At 34.4% G+C, this 24,302-nt stretch overlaps 1 protein-coding gene across 1 annotated transcript in view; it reads right to left on the reverse strand.

Annotated features, from left to right (window-relative positions):
* The window catches only part of AGMO (alkylglycerol monooxygenase), a 327,960-nt gene that overhangs the window by 191,259 nt on the left and 112,399 nt on the right, over positions 1-24,302 (reverse strand). The window contains exons 4-5 of the mRNA XM_063101383.1: positions 13,136-13,239; positions 133-228 (exon numbers count right to left, since the gene is read on the reverse strand). Of these exons, the coding sequence (XP_062957453.1) occupies positions 133-228; positions 13,136-13,239 (200 nt within the window). The remainder of the gene's footprint in view (positions 1-132; positions 229-13,135; positions 13,240-24,302) is intronic.

The raw sequence follows: 24,302 nt of genomic DNA on the forward strand, positions 1-24,302 counted from the left end.
AAAGAAGGCACACAAAGATTTTTCTTACACAATAAATCAGCTGCTAGTGAATTTCCAGGACATTGCTTTGGGCTAACTATTTAGGTATAAAACCTAAAAAAAATAAAATAAAATAAAAATAAAAAGATTTACCTCTGTATGTATCCAAAATTGATAGAGAAGATTGAACTGAAGATGAACAGCATATACTGAGGGTGGTATTACGAGGGCCAGGGGAGAGTAGAAAATCTGAAAGATAAAAATGTTTAAAAATTAATTTACATATATGATTTGTCACTATAAATACTTTATGAATGGTTTGACATTCTGAGTTTATATTTCTTCAGCAAATATAACTAATTATGTATGTTTTATTGCCATTTTTGACTTCACAACATTCATTTTCCATATGGTGGTAAAGTTGCAGATATGCTGGATCACAGTTCATGAGACTTCTATTTTGCTTGTAGTATTGAATAGTTAAAATATCATACATTGTGTGTTATTTTCTTAATCTTGAAAAGGTTGGATATGTTTCCTAGAATTAAATAAGCTTTTTATATACACACATATATGCATTTTCTTTATGTAAAAAAAAAGCAGGCACATGTGCCTTTATACCTTGACAGCTCCCGAACTGTATTATTACCTGAAACTTTCAATCATCAAATGAAATTATAATAAAAGAAAGTAACCTTATAGAGTATAAAAGTGAAATTAAATAAAAGAAAGTAACTTTACAGAGGATAAAAGAGAGGATAACACATATATTCCCTTTTACATTTTTTATATTTTTGATTGAGGGTAACATATCTCCTAATTTTTTCAAAGTTTTTAAGGAAGGAGGTATGATGTGGTGCCATTGTTGAAACAAATTTCAAAGGTCCATATTTCCTAACAGATGGAAATGCCTCTGCCTTGGAAAAACAACTTATGCTAAAACCACAGAACCGGTCAGAATCAACTAATAAGCACGATCTGCTGTGTTCTCCTAATGACTTTGATCCCCATGAGTGGTTTCATGTTGGAAGGAAAGATTTTATTAAATGAAAACTAAACAATCAAATAAGAATAATGACTTTTACTTTACATTCCTGATTTTATAGAGTCCATATTCTAAAAGATTAGATATTTTAAAAACTTTTTTTCTGAATTTTACAATTTTATTTCTAAATTGTTTTAAGGCTTTTATTCTCAATTAGGCAAAATGCCATTTCAAGATGTTTAGTCGTGACTATGCATTTAAAATTAGGCATTTACATAAGCTCTTAGTTTTTGTTTCTCAACTGTCATCACAAGCAGGATCAGTTTTATTATTTATAAACGGATTATTAAGCCATGGATTAGAGTTTTGAACAACAAAAGAATACTGGGCTCTTATTCAAGAGATCACCTTTAAAGCCATGTTTCCACTACAGATTCCCTCCATGATGTTCACAAAGTTCATAAACTTCTCTAGGCTTTAGTTTCCTCAAATTAATGGTGAAGAGAAAAAAAACATTTGAAAGCTAGCCATTCTTTTGGTTCCAAACGATCTGTGGTACTACAATTTGATTTTGGGTAATATATTAAAACAACTCTTTTACAATAGGTTAATAGCAAATATTTGTAAAACATGTATGGCCTATGATATAAGTCCTTTAGATTAAGGAGTATTTTGGAATCTCCTCTTTGAAAGGTAAGAAAAAACATGCAAAAATACTTATTTTGGATGCTTACTAAATATTTCTGTTTGGAAAGACCATGCATAGCAGATGAATAGTTATAGTTTATTATAATTCCCCAAAGTATGCAGAAATAGTCCCTTGAGAAAATAACAGCTATCATGGAAAAAGTGGTCCTACAGTCAAATAGGTTGTGAAGCGGTGAGTTGAACAAGTGAAATTTCTTTAACACACGACGTTTAAGAACCTTTATCATAGTAATGTGAATCACAAGCCTGTTAACCCATAGAATACTTTCTTGATAAGTTTTTCACTTCACAAGACTGGATTTCTTCAAAAACTCATTTATGAAACAATGTTCTAAATCATAGAAATCAGTAAATATAATGATGAACTGAAAATTAGAAAAATGAGTTCACCATGAATTCCAAATAATCACATTTTTAATACGGAATAAAAATATAGGTTAGGGAATGAGTCACATGAATCACATGAGTGACAATTTTTTGTCACTGTAAAAAGAATCTAATGATACAATCAAGGTTCTAATTTTTATGATTGAAAGCAGCTTAGTAAATGTGGTCCAGGTATGAGAATTTTCACTCATTTTCTCTTCTGCCCCTAATCGTTGCATTCTCAAATCCTCCGAGCTGTTGCCAGAAGCTGAAGCCCCTGGGGGGGTGGGGCTCCTGAGCTGTGGGGGTGGTGGGCGGGGCCAGAGGGGCCAACACTCCGAACCCCCCTGCTCCCCTGCTCCTCCCCCAGTGTCCGCCACCAGGCCAGTGAAGGAGTCAGCCTGGGCCAGCCCTGCCCCCTCCCCTCAGCCCCTCTCCTTTCTCTCTCCCACCATTCCACAAAAACATCTTAGAATGTAAAAAATAATAGTAATAAACTTTAAAAAAAGAGAAAAATCCAAAAAAACCTAAAACTGATTTAAATGCCACTTCTATTATAATTCCTTAAGTGGTACTAACTTCACTGAAGAAATTTCTCCTTCCTCAAACTCAGAGTAACTCTTAGTACCTGGATTACGGAAAATTATGCTGTTTACCAAATATATCCATTTCTCTCATGCATTCAAACCCATGTCATTCTGACTGCAAGTCTCTTTAGCCTTAAATTACACTGTCTATCCTAGGTGATTTTCTGATCTAATGGTCGAAGTCATATACAATAGGGCTATAAAGGAAATAAGAAATCCAGACATAGATGTGTGAGGAAAGAATAAAAAGGATAAGCCTAGAGGTGATCTTAGACTAAGAGATATTAGATGAATGAATTTTATTCTGTTATTGAGTGAATGGGGCAAGCAGGGTCATGTGAGGTGGCATCACAAAGTGTGAAACAATATGGAATTTAGGGAGAACTATAAGTATTTTGGTATTGCTGAAGGTATTGAAGAATAGCGTGGCAAGATATCAGGTTGGCCAGGGGATGCCTAGACAGAACTCAGGGAGTCCTTGAACACCCTGACACTTCTACAATGACGGGTGAGCTTGTGGGCATGAAAAAGTGTGCATTTTTCTAAAGAAACCATCTATAGCTTTCACCAGGGAGTCTCCAGTGGACCTGTGATGTGCCATAGCCAAAAAAGAAAAAAAAAAATTAGACAGTGGCCAAACCAGGAGATTGGGCAAGAGGGAACCATTAACATCTTTTTAGGCCTGTATGAAATATAAAATATAAAAATCTGTTAGGAATCTATTTCAATCACTCAGTGAAAAGTGATGCATACTTAATCACAGCAGTAGTCATGGGAGTGGAGAGGTGGAATACATACAAATAGATCTAAAGATTTGGTAATTATTTAAACATAGGTGCTGAGAGGGATAGAGCAGTATCAGAAGACACTCAGATTTCTGACTTGTGTATCGGGTGATACTGTTCATCAAGATGATGAATAGGAGGAAAAATAGGTTGTGAAATTCAACTTAGGCAATTTGTGCTGGAGTCCTTAAGATATATCCTGAGGAAGCTATTGAGTAAGTAGTTGGAAACGTGTGTCTGGAATCAATATCAAAGAATCAGGAAATGTCTGGGTTGAACTTGCTAATATGTGTGTCTTGCAAATATTAATTGTATTTGCACTGAAGGATGTGTCCACAATGGGAAGATAACAGCCAAAGATGCTACTCCATGCGTAGTCAGAAAAAAAAGAGTGGTAGCAAATTAGGCTGAAACAGGACACTGACAGAGAGAGGAAAGATCCAGTAGTTAGTACTGTCAGAAACAAATGAGAGATTTTTAAGAAGGAGAGAATGGAAGCCTCTCAGTGAGTTTTCAGGTAAGACAGGAACTGGAAAAAAAAAAAAAAAAAGTGACACTGGATTTGCAGGAATCGATCAGTGGATGAGAGGGATTAGAATCCAGACCTCAGTAAGATTAAGAATTGCCCAGAAGAGGTAACCAAGGTATTCAAGGAATACCTTGAATGCAACAATGAGAGAGGAGATTTTGCTTGTCTTTTTGTTTGTTTTGATTTAAAATGTGGGATACATGAATATATTTATGGCTTGTTCAGAAAGGGCCAGCTGAGAGGAAGAGAGACATATACCAAAAATAGCTGACTGGACAAAGTCGAAGACAGAAAATAAGATAAAAGCAATGTTATCAACCTAGGGATTAAGGCTTCTGAAGAGAGGTGACTACTTTCTCTAAAACTAGAGATAAGAAAGCATGTTCACTTGTGAATTCACAAGTCTTAATGGAAGACATGTGAACAGGAAGTTGAGAGAGGGATAACTGGAAAAACTCACATTTCTCTGTGAAGTTTTTAAATGCATTCAAGAGGCAGCAGTTGAGAAGAGATCTTGAGGAGACTGTAAAATTCCAGAAAGGATTCTTCAAGGTAGAGAGGAGAAACAGAGCAGTCTCATGTTTGCCGCTTGGTGAGCAGTGTGGAGGGCTCAGCTGTGTCTGGAAGCCAAGCAGGCAAAGGCACCAAACCCCGAGCTGGTGCTGGAGGATGCCCGCGGCTCTCAGCAACCTGGATGTGGGAGTGAAGGAGATGGATGACTGGATTCATTTGCGATTTGGGGATCTCAAGGCAGATGTAACAGAGGATGCGGGCTGTTCTTGCCAGAGTCAAGGAAATCAAGCCCCTTAGATTGGATGAGGTAAGAAGTAAAGCCAGGAGGAGAGGACAAATTGGGGGGAAAAGCAGGGGTGGAGAGAGAAGAGTTGTCCATGAGTACGCTGCTAAGCAAAATGGTTGAAGTTTAAGTGAATAATTAATTTGAAAGAAACAAAATAACACTTTGGGGCTCCAAGATGCATATCTATTTAATTTTAATAATTCAAGGTAGTTTAATTAACTTTATAATGTCTGAACTTCTAGGATTCTCATTTATTTTTATAATATCACTTTAGAGAAAAACAAATTTTTTAATTTTCCTTCAGAATTGAGAAACTAAAGATTGAAAAATCAAGTAACATGTCCCACATTTCTTAAGTCTATGATTGGTAGTGACAAAGAACCAACTCCTCTGATTGCAGATAGAGTGTACAGATCTCTATCCATGCCTACTTAAATGTTATGTCTTGAACAAGGGTTTGTGTTTCTACTTAGAAAAGAATTATCTTTAAGTAATCTAAGCCTATCTTTCTGGTTTTATTTCTGTGCTCTTATCCATTTCCTTCTTTCCCATCCCACTTTTTCATACATCCTATATTCTAGCCATACTCATGGTGTTATGTGTTGAATTGTGTCTCCCCCAAAAGATATGTGAGGCCCTAGAGCCCAGTACATTGTAATGTGACCTCATCTGGTAATCAAGTTAAAATAAGTTGATTAGCGTGATCCCTGATCCAATATGACTAGGTCCTTATAAAAAAGGGCAATTTAGAGACAGAGAAAGCCATGCATACAGAGAGAATGCCATGTGAAGTTGAAGGCAGAGATCACAGTGATGCATCCACAAGCCAGGAAATGCCAAAAATTGCCAGCAAACCGATAGAATGTAGGTGAGAGGCATGGAACTGATTCCCTCTCACAGCCCACAGAAGGAACTGACTCTGCCTACATCTTGATCTCAGACTTCCAGCTTTCAGAACTGTAAGACCATATAAATCTGTGTTCTAAGCCACCCAGTTTTTGACACTTTGTTACAGCAGCCCCAGGGAACTAACACGAACATATACCTTATATTTTACTTACTAACTCCTAAATATATCATTTTTTTATAATTTTGTGTTTGTATTCACATTGTCCTTCTACATAATATCCCATTTCCAACCTCATCCATAGCAAAATTTTAGTCTTCTTACAGATTTAACTCAAGCATCATTTCTTTTGTGAAGCTTCCCTTGACCCACAGTGGTTCCTACTGCAGGCACTTCTCTCTAAAACCTTAACAGTTTGTAACAGTGGTGTTTACTGGCCCGACTCTCTCCCAGGAAAGTGATCACCTTGAGAACACAAGATCATGTCTTACTTATTTTTATATCCCAAACCTTTGCCACCATGACTGGGCCTGCCAGTCCAAGACTGCATATGGAAAAAATGAGTGGATGTACTTCTTAAAACTAGAACAATAACATATATAGAAAGTTAAATATTTTAGCCACCTGTACATTTTTAAAAAGTGGCAATAAGATAATGCTGCTTTATGTAGAACTGCTCACTTTGCTCCCCCTTGTTTATTCTTCACTATAAACACTGAAAATGATGATCAGATTTCTGAAAAGAAAAACATCAAACATCGGAGAATAATTTTATTTTACCAAATTTCAAAACGACTTGGCAATCTGCAGAATAATTCCATTTTCCTGATACATGTTAAAATTGAGACTCTGAAACTGGTAAATATTCAAATCAACAAAGGAACGCCTTCATTTAATATGTGGACATAAACTCTCTCGTTAGCCATCTTTGAATGGAGGTTGAGGGTGGTGAAGGGATGCCTTTGCATTTTGAGGCAAGGTTATGAGAGAAGTTTTGTTTCTTTAGTTCAGGCGGGCTTAAGGCACACTTTCCTTCTGTGACAAAGAGTTATGAGACTTGTATCTCCAGTGTATTCAAATGCACTACAAAAGTTTCTTATATCTTTACTCACATTTGTCTTTATATAACTCCAACTCCCGCATATTGAAAAAGCCTTTGCTTATGTAGTTTGGTAGGGAGTACAATGTAATAAAAAGATCTGAGTTTTCACTAAGATTCCTCTGTAGTCGTATATGTAATATGAAAACAATATCACACATGAGAATCACACTTGATATATGTGATAGAATTTCCACACTCACTATTTAAGGTGATCTTCAAAAACCCATATGAAAAGGCAGAGCAAATATTAAGAGCCCCATTTCATGTACAAAATTTTTGAGACTCAAACATTAATTGAATAGTTCAGAGTGTCATAGCTGCTTAATAACTGAGCTAGTGGTGGGACCCAAATTTCCTTATTTCCAGTCAACTACTCTTCACCATTTCCTAAAGATAATGAATATTTTTTAAATTATTATGCTCAAAATAAGATCACAATACACTTATATATTCTCTAATTTACAATAATAAAGATTTTAATAAAGGTTTTAATAATTTGAAGTTATAGCTATATTTCTTTTCTCTAATGACGGGTAAAACTTCTTTTTAGATGATTAATATGTTACAAACATATTCCACTAATTCTTATAAAGTTAATTTCAACACCAACTTAGAGAACAAACCAATTTTAATGATTGAGAGACATGACAGCAAAAAAAATTTACTTAACCTAGTCATTAAAATTAAGTGCACTTATCATTAATTGACTATACTTTTGAAATACTCAGCTCTTTGAAAATAGTTACCTTACTATTTCCACTCAATACTAGCTTCATATATTAAACAAATTGCTAAAGTAAATTTTATTGCAAAAGGCAAGTAAATTGTAAAACCTATGTCTAATTTTTAGAGGAACTATTAAATGAAAAACATTTAAATAGATGACAAATTTAAATTATTTCACACATTGTACCTTTATTGGTTTCACATTTGTCTTACCCTAGTTAGCTTAGCAAAATATTTTCATTGCCACATTTATTTTGACAACTATAAAACTGTTTATTTTATTAATGGGACTACATCAAACTAAAACGCTTCGGCACAGCAAGGGACACAGTTTAAAAAGTGAATTGACAACCTACAGAATGTGAGAAACTATTTGCAAACTGCACATCAAGCAAAGGGCTAATATCCAGAATATATAATGAACTTAAACAACTCAACATCAAAAGCAAACAAACAAGCAACCCAATTGAAAAATAGGCAAATGACCTGAACAGACATTTCTCAAAAGGAGATATACTAATGATCAACAAGTACATGAGAAAATGCTCAAAGTCACTAATCATTGGGGAAATTCAAATTAAAACCATGATCAAATATCATCTCACCCCAGTTAGAATGGCTAGTATAAAGAAGACAGAAAATAACAAATGTTGGCAAGAATGCAGAGAGAAAGGTATTCTCCTACATTGCACTCCTATGTTCATTGCAACTATTCACAAAAAAGATAGAATCAACCTAAATGTCCATCAGCAGTTGAGTGGATAAAAAACTGTGGTATATACACACAATGGAATACTATTCACTTATAAAGAAAATAGAGAGAAATTCTATTATTGCAGCCACAAGGATGGAACTGGAAACCATCATGTTAAGTGAAATAAGCCAGGTAGAGAAAGACAAATACTGCATGATCTCACTCATATGTGGAATTCCCTCCTGCACCCCCCAAAAAGTGGTTCTCACAGAAGTAGAGAGTAGAATAATGGTTACCAGAGGTGGACTGGGAGAGGAGAGGGGGTGGGAGAAATGAGAAGTGGTAGATTAATGGGTATAAAACTATGCTGTTTACCTAAGTGAGTCATTGTGAGTATATGCACATACTGAAACAACACAATGTACTCCACAACTATGTACAAGTAAATGTTAAAATTAAAAAATAAAAAATAAATAAAAAGAATGAAAAAATGAAGAGTTCTTTTATAAGAAGGGCCAATTTAAAAATAGCATTGGCTGATACATTATTCTTTATGGAGTCACAGCAATCAATGTCTATTGTTTATGGCTCATACCCTAGAGTAGATATGTAATCTACAGTGGCTCTGAGTATGAAAATGTACATATGTACATATAGTTGTGTTTTTAATGATATTCACTTTATAATAGTTTTGTAATTTCAGAAGAGTTGCAAAGACAACGTATACCCTGCACCTAGATTTCCCTGTTGTTTACATATTACTATGTTACATTTGCCAAAACTAAGAACTCACACTGGTACATTTTGCGGGGGAGGGGTACCAATTTTGTAATAGTTTATGAAAAACAAGTTTATTTCTTATCTGTAAGATTAATGAACCAGGCTGTAGCATTGGTACACTTGTATTAACTAAACTTCACACTTTATTTAAATTTAATTAGGTTTTGTTCCCCCTGAATGTCCTTTTTCTGTTTTAGGATCCCATCCAGGGTGCAGCATGCATTTAGTCTTTATATCTTTAAGAGTTCATTATCTGTGGCAATTTCTCAGATGTTCCTTGTGTTTTGTGATCTTTACAGTTTTGAGTGGTAATTAGGTAACTTTTAAAATGTTCCTCAATTTGGGCTTGACATATGAGTCTTCTGATGGTTACATTGGAAGTATGGCTTTAGGGGATGGAGAACACAGGGGTAAAGGGCTATTCTCATCACATCTTATCAAGGGTATATGTTATCAACATGACTTATGGCTAATGATCTTAAATTTTATCTGAGATCGTGTTTGCCAAATTTCTCCACTCTAAAGTTTCTACTTCTCTACACATAGTCCACAGTTAAATGGTGGGTGGGAGGGGGTCCTAAGCTTCATTTCCTGGAGAGCGCAGTACCTACATATATTATTTGAAATTCTTTAAGGGGGTTTGTCTCCCATTTATTTGTCCCCATTTATTTAGTTAGTTAGTCATTTGTCTATATCAGTATGTACTGGTTTCAAAAATATTTATTTCACTGTTTGGGTTATAACTCCATACTACGTTATATATTTCATTCAAATTGTTCCAGATTTTGGCCATTAAGAGCTCTTTTCGTTTGGCTCCTGTGTCATTTTGACATATCCCATCCTTTTATTTTGGGGGTATTTCTGTAGCTAAGTTTTGAATATAAAATTGTAGCATTCAGGTATTTTACCTATAAAGTTGGAAAGAAAGGAAATGTCAATCCTGATACTGTTATGTATTATATAATATCCATCGATCTAAGTACATATTATTTGCAAAATGGAGAGACATTTTATTAAGATGTGTACGTAAAGATTGAAGTAGTGGGCAAAATCATGTATTGCAGTATAAAGTAATAAGTCTCACTTCAGATTGGCATTCTACCAATTGCAGCTCTTTTTGAGAAGGTAATATTCGGCTTTAAAATTAGCATTAAAAAATGCTAATAGTACAGTTAGAAATTCTGAAAAGTTGAATTCTTATCTTTTACTACTTTAAATGGCAGGTATACCGCTCTAATTTTCATAGTAATATGGAAGAAACACACTATGAGCTCTTTTTTTGGCTTTTCATTTTACAAATCAATTTTCTTTTCCAAGACATAACCCATTTATTATTTGTTCTACAAGACATTGTTACCTGGGTAACTGCCAAATTATAAGCCTATGCAACAGTGTTGATGAGGAGAATCTTCCAAACAACTCAATGAAAATGAAGAGACCTGAAGTCTGCTCTTTTATGTTAATGTCTAGAAAGACCTATTATAGACCATTAACCATCACAGATCCTTAAACCGTCTCTCCTAGATTCTTCTAAGGGACCTAGCAGTGCTAGTCAAGAATCCAGGCTGACGTACAATCCCTCCTTTTCATTTCCCACCATGTAAATTCTCCTATTACTAAAAAAAGAAAAAGAAAGGAAAATAAAAGCGAGGAGCTGTGTTGCATTCCAATGCTCGTTTCCTTATTCGATACGTTTTTCTCTGTCCCTGACAAAGTGGCATGAGGCTGTAAAGGAAAATTATTCTGGCAATAAGATAGGTGTGAATCTGCATTTTACATAGATTTTCATTGATCTGTAACTTTGTATGCATTGACTTAATAGAAGGAATGATAAAAGGGAAATCAGGATGGAGTTTACAATAAACTGGGGTCAAGAGTCTGGACTCGAGTTCCAACACAGCAATGTTCTATGCTGTGTGATGTGGTGGGCTCCTCTGAGACTGATTTCTCTAGCCTTTAAAGAAGGTGATTTAAACATATCATCTCCAAGATTTCTTCTAGTTCTGAAGTCTGTGATGCTCTGATAAGTCTTCCTTTGATAATTCCACAGGTAATTAATTCACTTACTGCACTGATTTCCCTGGAGCAAATTCAAATACAACTACATTCTCTATTGGAGGCTTTCTACCCCTAAATGCAATTACTGGAGATATGAATTATCTATAAGCAAAGGGAAATGTGTAAATCAGGAGAGAGTGGAGATTTTTGAGATTAGTATTCTAATCAGCCACATACTCAACAGATTTTGTACAGTATGACAAAAAACTGTATTAATGCAGCTATTTCTAAAGAAAGGGAGGAGGGATGTTGTACTTTTCATCACTGTCCCTGTTCTTCCCTCCAGTCATTATTCTAGAGCCTTAGTACGTTCTCAAGCTATGTGGCTGTGAAATAGGCAGCATTTTTTTTCTGCATTTAATCATCCAGAGTTCTAGCACAAACTCTAGGAGATGAAAACATATATATTTATTTCTTTTCTATGTATATTGCTTAGAGCTGTGTTATGGATTAAATTGTGTCCCCCATCCCCAAATTCACATGTTGAAATATTAGTCCCTAATACTCCAGAATGTGACCCTATTTGGAAAGAGGGTCACTGCAGATGTAATCAGTTAAGATATAGTCATACTGAAGTAGGATGGGCTCCTAATTCAATGTGACTGGTGTCCTTATAAAAAAGGAAAATTTAGACCAAAACGAAAACAAAAAAAAAAAAACAGGAAGAATGCCACGTGGAGATTGGAGTTATGCTATCACAATCCCAGGAACTACTAGAACTTAGAAAAAAGGACAAGAACAGATCCTCCCTAGTGCCTTCAGAAGTAGCACTGCCCTGGCAGCACCTTGATGTTGACTTCTGGCCTTCAGAACTGTGAGACAATAACTTCCTGTTTTTCTAAGCCACCCAGATTGTAGTAATTTGTTATGGCAGCCCTAGGAAATGAGTAGACGCTGAAAATACGTCTATAGTGCGAGGTTGGGTAGGGATTTTTTTAAAGCCATTATATATTAGTACTGCTAGCATATAGATTTGTTTTGGCTGTGCTGTTGTTTGGGTTAGCACACATTCCAGTGTATTTTTCTATCAGTTATAAGGCATCTGGTTTCAAGTACATGGCTTTGTCACTTACTAGCTGTGTAATCAAACTTACTGACCTTCAGTTCCCTGATAATGATTATACTTGATCTAGAGAACGATGGGCTTATTTATGAGATCACAGGAAATAAGACAAATGAAAACCAATACAGAGGCACTTAGAAGAGGATTTGGAATATAGAGGTTAAGATCAAAGGCCCTGGAGCCAGGCTGCATGAATTCAAGTTCTACTCCTCCCTTTCAGTATGACTGAACTACAGACTCAGTTTCATTATGAAAATCATAATAGCACCTGCATATTAAGGTTATTGTACAGATCAGATGAGGCAATGTATAAAGAGCCCTTAGAAGATTGGCACATAGAAAGTACTCAATAAATAGTATTTAATAAAAGTACTTTGCAAACTATATAGAACCATACAAATGTTTCATCATTACAATTTACAGATCGTAAATAGCTTATTGATTTTACCCATCAACAGTGAGTGCAAATCAACATTAATTTTACAAAGCAATAACTCTGACTTTCTAAGTTATTGTTCAAATGCATTCAAGTATCATGTATTTTGATAGCCAGGAAGAGCAGAGCAAGAGCCATCACAGAAAAGGGATATTACCAAGTAGATTGGGGTTGTCCAGTGAGTCAGAAGAACCGTAGAACTAGATATTATTTCTGGTATTCATTATTCCTGCCATTTCCTTGTGTGAGGTATTTTAGAGACAAACATGTTTTTGAGCACAATACTAATTGATTTAAAATGGTAACAAAAAGCAAAGGATTCAAGTAGATTTTACCTGGACACACAGAAATGGGAATTGACTTTTTAAAACTACTTTTAAATGTTTCTAATAAAATCTTTGCATATATTTGAATTGAGATATATGTCTATCCATTACCCTCTTGGGTGATAGTAAAGGAAAAATAGCCAGTCACTTTCTCACATGCTATATACCTCAAGGTGAGTTTGGGGGTCAAATAAAAGACTACGACAAATGGAAAACACCATTTGCCTCATGTGTGTCTGGACATACAGAGGAGAAAGAAGCATTTCAGCAAAATACCTTCTATTATTTTACTCCGAAGAAATAGAAACAGTTGAGACTTTAAAAACAAATTATAGTACGTGTTTATTCAATTATATACAACTTACCCAAGAAGTATATATCTGGAAGACAGATTGTCTCAGTGCTGTGGATAAGTTATAGTCTTCAGAACTATGGTGTGTTTGGTGGCCAGCCCACATAATATTAACCTCTGCAAAACATATAATTTGAAATGAGCCACGAGAATAAGAACAAAGCAACTTCCATTTTCAGTTATGCATAATGCTCTGTTGAGTGAGGAAGAAAAATCTGGAACATGTTTGAAAAGCTAGCCAATATAACTATAATTAAAATAAGGTGCCTCAAATCATTTTTGGAACCATGGAGTACATAAATTATAAATAAATAAAAAAATTGAAACATGCCCAATATGCCCAATAAATATGTATAGTGTATATGATAGAACTTAATGCCTCCAGCTAACTGAAATAACTTCCACAATATACACTTTGCTAACATATTACAATTTGACACATCATAAAAGCTAACTGGTAATGTTGTAACAATACTGTCAATGGATAGTGATGATTTTTCAGTATGTGATAATATATTCTTAATTAAAGAAGAATTTTCTGATGGGAGAAATTGGCACATAAATTTTGGAATAAAATATTACATAATATCATTTCCTGAGGGCTTTTTGAGAAGTTTCAAAATCTGTCTGTTGGAATAAGAAACAAAGCATAGTAATACTTGGTCCTAAAGTTTAAGGTTCCATTTTTATTTATATGTTAGCTAGTAGTTATGGTTCTTCTCAGAGCTTACGAAATACAATACCATTTCTAAATTTTTTTTACATAATTGCTATTTGTCTGCATAACAAAGAAGGAAACAAATGTTGCTTATTTTCATCAAGTGTTGATTAGATGACCTCATACTGTGTTGCAATTCATACACACCGAAAGGAGAGTGGCTTGTTTTTTCTACAACAAACTTGACACTGTAATGACCCCCTAAATAGATGGAACAGAAAAGTACAAGTCATTTTTTATTCTGCCCAAACTGTTTTATTCTATGCATATTTTTTTTTATTTTCTAATAGAATTACAGATCAAAATACCACAGTTTATTCTATTTAGTTAAAAAATATGTTCTTAGCTAAACTAACTTATATTTAGTCTTTTGTTACAAAGCCAGGAGGTGAAATTAACCATATGATATGATCATGGTTTCCTTTTCAGTATAACTTAGAAATAAATTTTTTTAGGCGTGGATGGATGGGCACTGAACAGATCTAAGAGTGGAAAAATCAAGTTACTGGTGGTTGCAGTTGCTATATACTAATAGTCGAAATGCATGGTACATGGCAGAATATTTCGTCAGAGTTTTAGGAAAATCATGACAACATATGTGTATAGTCATGCGTTGTTTAATGACAGGGTATGTTTCGAGAAATGTGTCATTAAGCAATTTTGTCCTTGTGCGAACATCACAGAGTGTACTTCTACAAACCTAGATAGTATAGCCTACTGCATACCTATTGATTGCTTCAAGGCTACAAACCTGTACAGTAAATTACTGTAGTAAATACTGCGGGCAATTGTGGCACAATGGGAAGTATTTGTGGATCTAAACACATTTAAACATAGAAAAGGTACAGAAAAAAAGATTAAAAATGGGTAAACCTTTACAGAGCACTTACCATGAATGGAATTTGTAGGACTGGAAGTTTCTTTGGGTGAGTTAGTGAGTGGTGAGTGAAAGTGAAGGTCTAGGGCATTCCTGTGCACTACTGCAGACTTTATAAACACTGTACTACACTTAAGCTACACTAAATTTATAAAAAAAATTAAGTAACTGCACTAGGACATTAGGACGGCTACACATCACTAGGTAACAGGAGATTTTCAGCCCCATTGCAGTGTTATGGGACCAGTATTGTATATGCAGTCTGTAGTTAACCAAAACATTCTTGTGTGGTGCATGACTGTACTTCACCATAATGACCTCTAAAACTGCTCAGGCATAATCCTTGAAATAACCTAGAACCCAAATCCCTGGTTTATTTATTAGCCTCTACAGCTACACATAAGAGATAACACAAAGATTTTTGTGGCACTTTATATCTTCAGATGTTGTGTGATATTTGAACGAGGTAACAAATTTGATGAACCTCCTAAATATTTAAAATTCCATGCATACTGAACCCTTGAAGTAATCTGAACACCATTTTGTCTTCAGAACATGCCCATCACTGAACATTTCAGAACATTTCAGTATTTTGTAATACTTACAAATCTTCATTAGGCAATAGATGATAGATACATTGTCTATGTTTTGGACCTTTCAGGATTTGCCTTAAAAAATTCATCCTAATACACCCACAAAATGAGTTCATAAGGGGATCAGCTAATCAGATGAGGTTTAATTAGAGAGTAATAATATATATTGGAGCTACTTCCTTATAATATTTACAGAAGCTAAATTGTGGAATAAAGATTCCACAAAGGTGGAGCTTAAAGATCTGTCTTTTTAGGTGTTTTAAAAGCATTTACTTCCTATCACAAACTGTGTAATACAAGCCTTCATTCAATGAAGTACAGCTGTATAAACAGGGTACAGTAACAGGATCCAACTGCCTTACTTCTGTCACTTTTCAGAATTAGGAAAAGCAAGAAGGAATATGGAATTTTTTTTCACAGTATACATTCAGTTTATTGGAAGTAAATTATTTTGAAGAGTAGCTATAAAAATGCATTCTACAGAAAATGGTTCCAATAGTTCATTTGTGAATGAAATGAGAAAACGTTAACAGTGCATTTATGTTCAGCCTCCCTAATACTTGAATTGATGAATTGTATGTTCTAAGGAAGGAAAAAAAAATATTACGGAAGAAACAAAAAGATATTCAGAATAAGTTTCTTTCTCTGAAAGACTTACTATAATTATAGATTCTGATCAATAGTATTTTTTCTTTTTTATAAGCAATAGATTACATATACATAAGCATGTAATTATTAGCTTTTCAATGACATAATTACAATTACGCTGCTTTCCAGTGCCAAAATGTAGATTTGTATGAATATATTTTATTACTACTTTGGCCAGTAATTCCACACATTTAATTTCATGTAATATGTTTTTATGTGTGTGTTGTATTTTTGAATTTGTTAAATTTTTTCAATTTTTTATGAAGATACAAACTTTGATACAGTCAAATCTATCCTTTTCAGTGTTCAGTTCTATGAGTTTTTAACAAACAAATACAGCTGTGTAATTACTACCACAATCAATGTACAGAACAGTGTCATCACCCCAAAAAGTTCCCACAAACCCCCTTTGTGGTGTGGTAAGCAGATTCTAAGATGGTTCCCAAATTCAGATAATGGGATTCTGGACTTTGAACTGATAATGTAATGGGAAGAAATTTTGGGGACCTTGGAGGAGGTGAATGTCTTTGGAAGGTGGGAGAAATATGAATCACGGGTGTTGAAAGGGCTGGCTCAAAGACAGCCCCTGATAATTCCTGTCCACTGGTATTTATGCCTTTTATAATACCGTCTTTTTGACAGAGCTGGATGTAGTTACTCCCTTCTAGTGAGCAGAATTTTGGCAAAGGTGAAGGGACGTCACTTCTGATGTTAGGTTATGAAGAGACAGTAGCTTGTGCCTTGAGTGCTCTCTCTCTTACTCTCACATTCTCTGTCTGAGGAAAGCCAGCCTCCATACTGTAAGCTGGCCTTTGGAAAGGTACACATGGTAGGGAACTGGGAGAGGCCTCTGGCTAACAAGCCAGAAAGGCACTAAGACCCTCAGTACAAACCTAATGAGGAAGTGAATCCTGCCAACAACCATGTAACAAGCTTGGAAGCAGATCCTCCCCCAGCCGAGCTCTCAGATGACACTGCAGCAAATAGCTGAACTTCTTAACGGCAACTTCATGAAAGACTTTGAGCCAGAGGCATTCATCTACACCATGCCCCAATTTCTGGCACACAGAAAGTATGAGACAATAAATGTTTCCTGTTTTAAGCTGCTAATTTGTTACAAAGCAATAGATAATTAATATAGTGGTCAAGCCTATCACCCCTACCCCCATCCTCAGTTTCTAGCATCCATTGATTTCTATTTTTTCCTTATAGCTTTGCCTTTTTGAGAATGTCATGAAAATTGAATCATACTATATTTAGTCTTTTGAAACTGGTTTCTTTAATTTAACATAACACATTAGAGATTCCTCCATTTTGCTGTGTTTATTAGTAGTTTGTTCCTTTTTATTGCTGAGTAGTATTCCATTTGTATGAATGTATCACAGTTTTGTTTTGTTTTTGTCTATTTACATTTGAAGAAAATTTTGGTTGTTTCCAGTTTTTGATAATTACAAATAAAACTTCTATGAATATTATCATAGAGGTTTTCTGTGAACATAAGTGTTTATTGCACTTGGGTAAATACCTAGGAGTGGGATTACGGAGCTATATGATACTATTACACTTAGCTTATTAAGAAACTATCAAACTGTTTTCCAAAGTGATTGTGTATTTTGTATTAGCACCAGCAGTGTGTGAGTGTTCAATTTGCTCCACGTCTCTGGCAGTCCTTGACATTATTCATTTTATTTATTTTTATTTATTTGAGAGCTAGTATAATAGGTGTGTAGTGGTATTACATTGAAATTTTAACATTCATTGCTGTAATGTTTAATGACAATGGTTATATCTCTGTGTGCTTATTTGCCATCTATATGTCCTCTTTTTAAAGTGTCTGTTCCAAATTCGTTCCCACACTTTGATTAGATTGTTTTCTTATTATTAAGTTTTGAGAGATCTTTATGTATTCTGCATACAAATTCCTTATTATTATTATTATTTTTTTTTAATTTTATTTTGTTGATAGACAATGTGGTTGATTATTGTGGCCCATTACCGAAACCTCCCTCCCTCCTCTCTCTCCCCCCTCCCACCGAACAATGTCCTTTCTGTTTGCTTGTCATGTCAACTTCAAGGAATTGTAATTGTTGTGTCTTCTCCCCCCCTCCCCCAGTTCTTTTGTGTGTGTGTGTGTGTGTGTGTGTGTGTGTGTGTGTGTGTGTGTGAATTTATTTATTTATTTTTAGCTCCCACCAATAAGTGAGAACATGTGGTATTTCTCTTTCTGTGCCTGACTTGTTTCACTTAATATAATTCTCTCTAGGTCCATCCATTTCGTTGCAAATGGCAGTATTTCATTCTTTTTTATAGCTGAGTAGTATTCCATTGTGTAGATGTACCACATTTTCCGTATCCACTCATCCGATGATGGACATTTGGGCTGGTTCCAACTCTTGGCTATTGTAAAGAGTGCTGAGACCTAAAGAAGGAAATAGACACTAATACCATAATAGCAGGGAACCTGAACACCCCACTGTCAATATTGGACAGATAATCCAGGCAAAGAATCAGCAGAGAAACACAAGATCTAAACAATACTCTAGACCAATTGGACTTGGCAGATATCTACAGAACATTCCATCCAACAGCCTCAGAATATTCATTCTTCTCATCAACACAAGGATCATTCTCCAGGATAGATCACATATTAGGTCACAAATCAAGTCTCAACAAATTCAAAAAAATTGGAATTATCCCATGTATGATCTCGGACCACAATGGATTAAAATTAGAAATCAATAACAAATGAAATTCTGGCAACTATACAAACACATGGAAATTAAACAGCATTCTACTTAATGACATATGGGTCCAAGAAGAAATGAAGCAGGAAATCAAAAAATTTATTGAAACTAATGAAAATAATGATACATCATACCAAAACCTGTGGGATATGGCAAAAGCAGTACTAAGGGGGAAATTTATTGCATTAAATGCTCACCTCAGAAGAATGGAAAGATGGCAAGTGAACAACCTAACACTTCACCTTAAAGAACAAGAAAAAGAAGAACAATCCAAACCTAAAGTTAGCAGACGGAAAGAAATCATTAGGATCAGAGCAGAACTCAATGAAATTGAAACCCAAAAAACAATACAAAAGATCAATGAATCAAAAAGTTGGTTTTTTGAAAAGATAAATAAAATTGACAAACCATTAGCATGGCTCACAAAAAAAAAAGAAGAGAGAAGATTCAAATAACAAAAATTAGAAACAAATTCCTTATTAGATATGTGATTTGTATAGTATATTTTCTCTGAGGCTGTAGTTTGACTTTTCATATTTTAGTGGTGACTTAAGAAGAACAAAATTTTTAATTTACACAAAATCTAATTTATATACTTAAGAGTTTTATTAATTTTTTGGTGTTTATAACAAAAAAAAATTGTGGTATTTTTTGAGAAATTTTTCAGAGTGATGAGAAATCTGTGCCTAGAAGCTAATCATCTATATGTATTACACATATAAAATATACCTGAATAAGTCCTCTCTAATATTGTCACCTATGGAATGATCTTTTAGGTTAATTTGAGACAGGAACAGGTCCACAAGAAATTTTCACAATTATCTAAGATAGCCATTTTATTCCTAACAGTGGGCAGGCTAGGAAGTCCTGGAACATCCTCCGAGTGATGATGTTGCCTTCACTCATAATCTAGAAAACCCCAAAGTTATGAGGCAAGAAATGTTAGAAGCACATTTGCAAATTGTTAGTAATGCTCCCTACCACTAGAGACATGTTGGTCAACACCTTACACAACATTTAGCATATTGTACAGTGACTATGGAATATGATGGCTGTGCCATAGCGCATTTTATTCTACTATATCAGGATACCCGAGACTGGGTATCCTGATATAGTAATTTATAAAGGATGGAGATTTATTCTCACAGTTCTGGAGGCTGGAAATTTCAAATTTCAATAACCTGACAGGTTAGAGCCCAGTTTCTCCGCTTCTAAGATGGTACCTTGAACACTAAGTCCTCCTGAGTGGAGGAACACCATATCTTCATATAGCAGAAGAGCAGAAGGTGAATCCACTCTTGCAAACCCATGTTCTACGGGCATTAATCAGCTCATGAGGACGGAGCCCTCATGACCTAAACACCTCACGTTAGGTCTCATCTCCCAACACTGTTGCATTTGTGATTAAGTTTCCAACACATAAATTGTGAAATGGACAGAAACACCCAAACCATAGCAAGCTAGAAGAGTCTTTAGAAGTCACTTAATCCAAACTTTTAATCTTATAAATAATTAAATATAATTGAAAGGGGAAATGAAAAAAAAAAGAGTTTCATTAAAGAGAAAAAAGCATTTTTCTCTCTTTCAGCAGTGATTTATTTGATGCAATCACTACCCTCTTGGAATTTTCTTTCTCTTCCAAAAATAGAAGTGACTGGGTCCAAATGTCCTCTGGGCCCCAAATGGCACATCTTTACTAATTTCCAGTAAGTGAAGAGCATTAAAGAGCTCAACACACACTATTAAATGATAGTGCTAAATCTCTTGAGTTGGAACAACTGCCTATTGTCTTTAACAACAAATCTGACAGCATAAAATTCCAAACTTTTCAATTCAGAATAAAATAAATTGTCACATTGAGTTTGGAGATACACCAAATATGTGAATCCTTTAAAAGTATATTTAATCTCTTCTCAGTATCTAAACATGGTTGATACATGAGTTCAAGAAATTAATTGAGCTAAGCAAACAAAATAGAATTAGTAACAGACTCAAGCTATCAAACTAAAATCTAACTGGAAAATGTAATATCAATAAATATACCTCCACTTCTTTCACTATTCTCTACTCATTGAATGCATTAGTGATATCATCAATTTTATCATCACAACTTCATTCAATTTCTATAGCAACAGATTAAGTTATGATGATAAATTGATGGCATTGCCAATTCATTCAATGAGACTGATATTTTTTGTTATATATTTTTTCTAATCTTCCCTTTGCCCATTTGACATCAAAACACAAATTGCTAAATCTATATAACAATCCCAAATCAATTAGAATAACATTGATAAGTAGGCTGGACCTCCATATTTTTGTTCAACATATTTCCTATATATCCATATGTTCAGCATCATAGAAATCAGTAATCTGAAGAAGTGACCAAATTTTTTTCTTTTTGCTTGGATGTTTTGCCACATGTAGACATTAAATCATCTCTCAGGAGGAGGTAGCTAATGATGGCACTAAAACTGTCACAAACACTAAACTGTCCCTCTAATCCTTCAAGTAAGCACTACTTTCATACATTTTTTCTTTTTTATGTTCAAATGGAAGCTTTTAAATTCTAGCATGCAGAATTTTAAGAAGACTTTTCCATTTGTATGACTATATTCTTTTAAAATCTAAACAAAACAAGCAAATAGCTTTTTTAGTATGAAACAAAAATATAGTAGAAAATTTTTTTCATCTTTTCAATCAAAACTTATATTTCCATACAATGTAAAAGAAAAAAGTAATGTTGTGCTTATTATTGAGTTATTTAAAGAAAATGTTTAAAATGTAAATTAAGGTTAATATTGTTACCACTTAGTTCATTCATTTGTATTAAAAATGAAAAATGTAATTTTAAAATTTCAGAACTTTCACATGTCCATATTTATGTCAGTTTTATTATATTTCACTTCCACTTGGTAAAGTCTAAGAATTAAGACAATATTTAATAAGATTATATTTAATTTGTGGATTTCTAAAAATAGATTCTTTTAGCACAAATTTATTGAATTCCTACTCTATATTAATCTTTGTGTAGATGTTCTAATCAATAAAAGCACAGAATAGAAAACAAAAAACCAAAAAGGCAAACTCCCCAAAACCAAAATAGCTCTCAAAAAGCCTGCAACCAAATAGAAGCAAAAGAAATATAAATGCCTGATACAGGAGAGAAAGTTTTACATCCATTAAAATAAACATAATTCTGTGCAAACTGCACATCTCGTATCACATAGCTTTATACAAACTTTTTAAAGGTTATAACGACCAGGGATTCTACAGCATGTAAGAAGACATTAGCTTCCCTCTGCCTGAGAGATTGACCATTTCCCTACCGGTCTTCCTATATTGACCATTTCAAAATGTCTTAGAAATGAGATTTTACAAAATCTTGTGCAATGCAAATTTGAGTTATTGCCTACTTGTCTGAATGGTTAGAATTGCCATAAGAATTCCTCTCTGCCTTTACTTAAAGATGAGACTGATTAATGATAATAATAACAGTGATGATCATTAACACATCAGAATGCTTAGTGTATACTAGGTAATATTTTAAACACTTTACATATATTAACTCGTATATTTTCCATAACTGCACTACAAGGTAGATACTTGTAGTTTCTATTTCATAGATGAGGAAATGGAAATACAGTGAGATTTAATAATTTGCCAAAGAGGTAAGTAATGATTATTATTCTTATTACATATTAGTACTTTTTGTTATCAGTTTCAGAGACCATATTTTCTAGCCCCATTGCACATGAGGGGGTTTACTGAATTGTTTCCTAATGATGCAGTGTGAGTGGAAATAATGTGTCACCTCCAGCCAAGGTAAAGAACTGCTGTACCTTATCCACACTCTCTGTTCCCCTACAACTGCAAGCAACATGCAGAATATTCAGTGAGGATCCTAAGGTCCTAGACTATGCAAAGACAGCAGATGGAAGGATTCTGGGTATCTGAATGACGGCATGGAGTAGAGTGCCTCCACTGACCCATATTGAACCAGAATGTGAATGAGGAATGAATCTTTACTGTGTTAAGTCAATGGCATTTGTTATTGTTCAGTGAACTAACTCTAATACATACTTATTAGTAATTTTTGTTTTTAATACATATGAATGTGATGCAATAACCACAAATATCTGTGACCTTATTACAAGTCTATGATCTTCACCACTCAGTATTTCCTATGAACTGACTACTAAGGGGAAAGCACTTCATAGGGTACTGGTGCCTATGTTTCTAATGGAAACCTTCAATTAGCATAGTTCAAAGTCCTATATTTTCTTATTAAAACCTTCCAAAATGACTGCTTCAAAGAGATGGCTATGGGAATTCCAGAACATATCCTGTAGCTTGTTTCTACCTCCCTTTCTTTTTCTACTTTGAGTTATCCCTCACTTCATTCTAATGAAAGGCTTACCTCACCTTAGGGTGATTGTATATAATAGGACTGGCAATATCAAGAAAAGAAAAAGTCTCAATGGATGAATGGATAAAGAAAATGTGATATATATTCACAATGGAATAGCACCCAGCCATAAAAAAGAATGCAATCCTGTCATTTACACCAACATGAATGAGCCTGGAGGACATTGTTAGGTGAAATAAGCCAGGCACAAAAGATAAACACCATATGTTCTTGCTCATATATGGGAGCTAAAAAATTGATGTCATGGAGGTAGAGAGTAGAATTGTGGTTACCAGAGTTTGGAAGTGTAGGTGGGAGAGAGAGCAAAAAAATATTGGTTAACATGTAAAAGCACCGTTAGATGGAAGAAATGAGTTCTAGTATTTGATAGCACAGTAGGGTGATGATAGTTAATAATAATTTATTATATATTTCAAAATAGCTAGAAGATTTGAAATGTTCCCAACACAAAGAAATAATAAATGCATGAAATAATGGATATCCCAATTGCCCTGATTTGATCAGGACACATTATGTATATGTATCAAAATATTAAATGCACCCCATAAATATGTACAATTATTGTGTATCAATTTTTTTAAAAGGCTCATATCTTATTAGTAGCATCTACAACCCCAGTCCCATTTTTATTCATTCACAGGAGGGAATTGCTCATATATGTGTTTCAGGAACTAGAACAAGGGAAGAATAAAAGGTTATCTATGATGAGAAAAAGAAAATGGGCTATATTTCCTCAAGAAACCTAATCAGAAAGAGAAAAGCCACATGTAAATTGTATACACACACACACACATATGCACACTGTATGTGCATTGTGCATCTCTGTGTGTATGTATGTATTTGTGTGAATATAGACAAATAGATAGGTATGAAAATACATACAGTTTCATATCATTTTCCATGTTTAGGTATTGCAGATATGAGGGGTCTTCAAAAAGTTCATGGAAAATGTGCGTTATGGTAAAACTATGCATGAATTTCAAAAAACTTTTGCTCCAAAATAAACTCATACTAACTTATTTCAACATGTCTGAACAGGACCCAGTTTGAGGCACTAAAAAGGATTAGACATTAGTTTGAAAAGAGCCCTTATCAGAGCAACACAAATTCTGCTAAAATTGAAGTAAGAACAAACATCTAACTTATAGTGAAGCTTGGGTGGAAGAATGGT

The sequence above is a fragment of the Cynocephalus volans genome, chromosome 6 (genome assembly GCF_027409185.1).
Source record: "Cynocephalus volans isolate mCynVol1 chromosome 6, mCynVol1.pri, whole genome shotgun sequence".
Taxonomy (NCBI): Eukaryota; Metazoa; Chordata; class Mammalia; order Dermoptera; family Cynocephalidae; genus Cynocephalus; species Cynocephalus volans.